Consider the following 4,200-nt stretch of genomic DNA (forward strand, 5'->3'; position numbering starts at 1 on the left):
ATGATTAATTTTTATAAATATTTTATTCAATCTCATTTTTAAATCATTTTTTTATTTATATTTGTTGAGTTAAGATTGATTTTGAATTTATATAAATGATGACAAATATTTATCGGGTTAAAAGTTTAAGTTTGTTTAATGTGTCTATTAATAATGTAGGCCTATTAATTGTCAACCGAATACTTGCTAGAACAATGCATAAGAAAGGACTTATGGAGAAGCATATGAAAAATTATTTGTCAACCGAAAATAAAAAATTTGTTCTGGAAACTGATGCATGGAAGACTCTTTGCTAAAGAAAGGTTGAACGTCAGAATACAATCTATTGAATCCTGGTGTCCAAAATGCAATCAAACACAAGAAAGTATTTTTCATTGTTTCTGAGTGTCCAAATGTGATTGAAGCTTGTAAATGCTCAAATCTGCCATGGCCGCTTCAAGCTCTAGAACCATGAAAGTGTTGGATTCGGCTGGAAGAAGAACTGAGAATGAAGGAAAATTTGAACGAAAAAAGAGCAGTAGCAGCAGACCTCTTATGACAAATCTGGTTAGTGAGAAACGCCTAAGTATTTGAAGGTAGAACTACCCCTTCAATTATGGTGGAGATGGCCAGAAAAAATATGCGTGAGAGAAGATGAGACCCTCGAGTTTTTATTTTACCTTTTTAGTTTTCTTTATGTTTAAGTATTTTTTTTGTTTTCCACGGTGTTTCTCAACCCAGCATTAAAGTTGGAACTTTTTTTTTCTCTTTATTACAATTTCTATCTGTCCAAATTGGACCAATTTTTAGTAATGAAATTGCATAACTTTGACAAAAAAAATAATAATATAGACCTATTTATTCACTCTTCACCCCAAGTTCATGTTGCTTCAGCAACCTCAAATATCACAATTCTAAAATTTCAACTCATTACATTTTAATGAGCAACAAAATTACTAGCAAAGTAGGATAGAGCAAAACAAAAATGAAGAATAATAATGAGCAGCAGTTATAATGACCCGAAAATAAAAACGTTATGCATGCTAAAGAAGACAGTAGATTCAAAGAAAATAAAGGTGGTGGAGCAGCTCCTCAAACAAGTAGAATTAGTGGAGCAAAATGTAAAAATTAGAGCATTACATGCCAATGAAGACAAATGGAATCAAGAAAGAAATTGGAAGAGGCAGTGTTTAAATTTCAAGAGCAAGCATCATCCTATAAAGTGGTCTACTCAACATCATTTGAGAACAAGACAAATAGAGTGATACAAAAATATCATTTTAAAACACTTGAATGGAATTCTTTTTCCTTCAATTTGTGTTTCATTTTAGATTTTTTTTGCTATGCTTATCTAATGTCATCTCTCTATATTTGAGAAAAAGATTTATGAACGCGAGTTGAAAAAGCTGTGAGAGAATAGAGAAGAGAGATGCATAAAAAAAAATCAAAAAATATTTCTGTGTAATTTGGTTTTGTTGAACTAAGATTTAGTTCTCCTTACCAAGTTGAGATAGCACTTGGTGGTAGATTGAGTGTAGGGGTGGCAATGGATAGGGTAGAGTAGGGTTTGGATCCAACCCTAACCCTACCCGCGAGTTGAGAATATCCCAACCTTAATCCTACTCGCTCTTAACCCGTGGGTACCCGATCCTACACGCGGGTTACAAAAAATATACAACATTATTATATAACTTGATGATAATTTAAAATAGAATTGATTTTTATGTAAAAAAATATTAAATTATCAATTAATGATTTTCTTTTAGTGGTTAAGGATTTTTTGCATTTAGTGAGAGGTTTTTGATTCAACATCCACTTAAAACATATTGTTGTATAAGTATATAATATAAACATATATAGAGTGCAGGTTGGTCGCGTAAAATTGAGGCTCAACCAGCACTCTACCCGACCCGCATGAGAACCCTACCGGCACCCCTACCCTATCCGCTGCGGATCGGGTTGGCAACCCTACCCGATCGGTGGGTCGGGTTGGATACCGCGGGTAGAATACATATTGCCACCCCTAATTGAGTGTGTGTTTGGATTAACGTTCGCAAATGGAGGTTTCTATAAAATTGATTTTTATCAAAAGTAAGTTAGTATTCCGTGGTTTATGTTTGGTAATTCTTATTCAAAATGGATTATAGTAAACTAAATATTGTTTGAATTACAAAACAAAATATTCCACACAAAAAAAAAATAACAATAACAGTAAAAGAACTCATATAAAAAAACAGAAGTTTTATAAAAAATAATAATATGCATAAAAGAGTATTAAAAAAAATATTATACAAAAACAATAAATATATGAACAATGAAAGACATAATTGGTAGATAAAACATAAATCTCAGTCCAACATGACAAAGTGAATAAAAAAGCTAAAATTTATAGTTTTTTATAAACGTTGATTGAAGATAGAAATCATTCATGTGTTTAGAGGATAAAAACATTGCCAAACATGAAGTGAAGCGGTTAAGAAATTCAGACGCATAGTTAATTTCTGCAAAAAACAAAACTAAAAAAGTTTATATCTAATTTCAATTTGATATAAGTGTTTGTTTGGATATTATTAAATTAATATAAAAAAATTCAATAAATAAGTGTTTTTTTATTTTGATATCCATAAATAAATTACTCTGTATTATTATGTGGTAGGATATTAGTAAATCTTGTTAATACATACCTAATTAATCTTCATTTGTTTGATATATATATAAATACAAACGGAACTGAAACATATAACAAATTAAGTAATTATCACTCATCATCGGTGATCATCACAAATTAAACGATGGAAGCAAAGTTTTTTCCATACAACAACACACTACTACGTATACGGTGTTCATCAAAAGCACACTTGATGATGAAACGTAAACCAGATGTTATAGTAGCGATGCACACAAGGCATCATCGTTCCTCTTCAGATGAATCTAGTAGTTTGATCCACAAAGATAATTGGTTTGATCGCTTAGCCATAAACCATCTTTCAAAATGTGTTCAAGATGCCACAGGTAACATTCTTAATTACATGCATACAGCTTCATTGAATAATTCAATAATCTTGGCATACAAACATGCAGGATTAAGGAACAGTAAGAGCGGGTATGAGAGCCTCGTAGAGGCAGCTACGGTGGCTTCCCAGAAATTCGATCCCATTCAGCAACGACAGCTTGTCATTCAAGCTCTTCACACAACCTTACCAAACTTCATATTTTCATTCGTCAGTACTTCCTTGCTAATAATACTTATCTCGAGAAAGTTTAGAAACCAGCATTTTTATGTATATTCATAAATTCTATGTAATTATTGTTTGTTGTTATTATTATGACTAATGGCAGACGAAAATGTTACCACCATCGAAATTCACAAGACAAGTATTTGCAGCTTTTACCACCTTGTTCTTTGCCTGGTTAATTGGCCCCTCTCAGGTAATTTATATGAGAGTTACTCTTTTATTCCATATCCATAACTTCTAACTCGAACAATATTAATTAATTATAGAGTAAATGTCCTTTTTAATTCTTAACCATTTGTCTGATAGACTTTTCACCCTCTAAGAAATCTAAACACCTAAATCGATCCCTATCTACTTTGATATATGTACGTTTCAGTCTCTGGTTAGGGACTGAAAAGACCATTTACTCAAAGTAGATAGGGACCGATTTGGATGTTTAGATTTCTTAGAAGGTGAAAAATCTATCGGACAAATGGTTAAAGATCGGAAAGGACATTTACTCTTAATTATATCTGTATGTTACACTCAAAGAAAAGATATATTAGTTTTAAGACCCTAACATAGCCTTATACTAGTATATAGGTTGTTATTACAATTTACAAGTTCATATTGGATGCTGCATTTTTCAAAGGTTGCTAGCTCCCAGAAAAAGAGATGCAGTTGAACTATGCCTTTCACTGGAAATGGAATGTACGATTACCCTGCATCTTCACCATGACTCATGAGTTTAGTGACCTAATTAATGGAATCCACTTAATGCCTTAAATAGACTCTAGACACAGAATACATCATTATAGGAAATAGTTCCAATAGTGAAAAAAATGGAAATTGTTACCCAACTTTGCAGTTTGAAAAATAATATAACCAGAAAAGTTTAGAAAAAAATAATACGTGTACACACAAAAATAAGTATATTAAATTTTTTGTTTAGCATTAACAAATCTTTTAATATTTTTTATGTATTTTAAGAAAAATATGAATTTAA

General features: G+C 31.4%; 1 protein-coding gene across 1 annotated transcript in view; it reads left to right on the forward strand.

Annotated features, from left to right (window-relative positions):
* LOC107646209 (beta-carotene isomerase D27, chloroplastic) overlaps positions 2,742–4,200 on the forward strand; it is an 8,544-nt gene continuing 7,085 nt past the window's right edge. Inside the window, exons 1-3 of the mRNA XM_021105756.1 lie at positions 2,742–2,991; positions 3,061–3,200; positions 3,319–3,408. Of these exons, the coding sequence (XP_020961415.1) occupies positions 2,772–2,991; positions 3,061–3,200; positions 3,319–3,408 (450 nt within the window). The 5' untranslated portion in view covers positions 2,742–2,771. The remainder of the gene's footprint in view (positions 2,992–3,060; positions 3,201–3,318; positions 3,409–4,200) is intronic.

Source organism: Arachis ipaensis, chromosome B06 (assembly GCF_000816755.2).
Source record: "Arachis ipaensis cultivar K30076 chromosome B06, Araip1.1, whole genome shotgun sequence".
Classification (NCBI taxonomy): domain Eukaryota; kingdom Viridiplantae; phylum Streptophyta; class Magnoliopsida; order Fabales; family Fabaceae; genus Arachis; species Arachis ipaensis.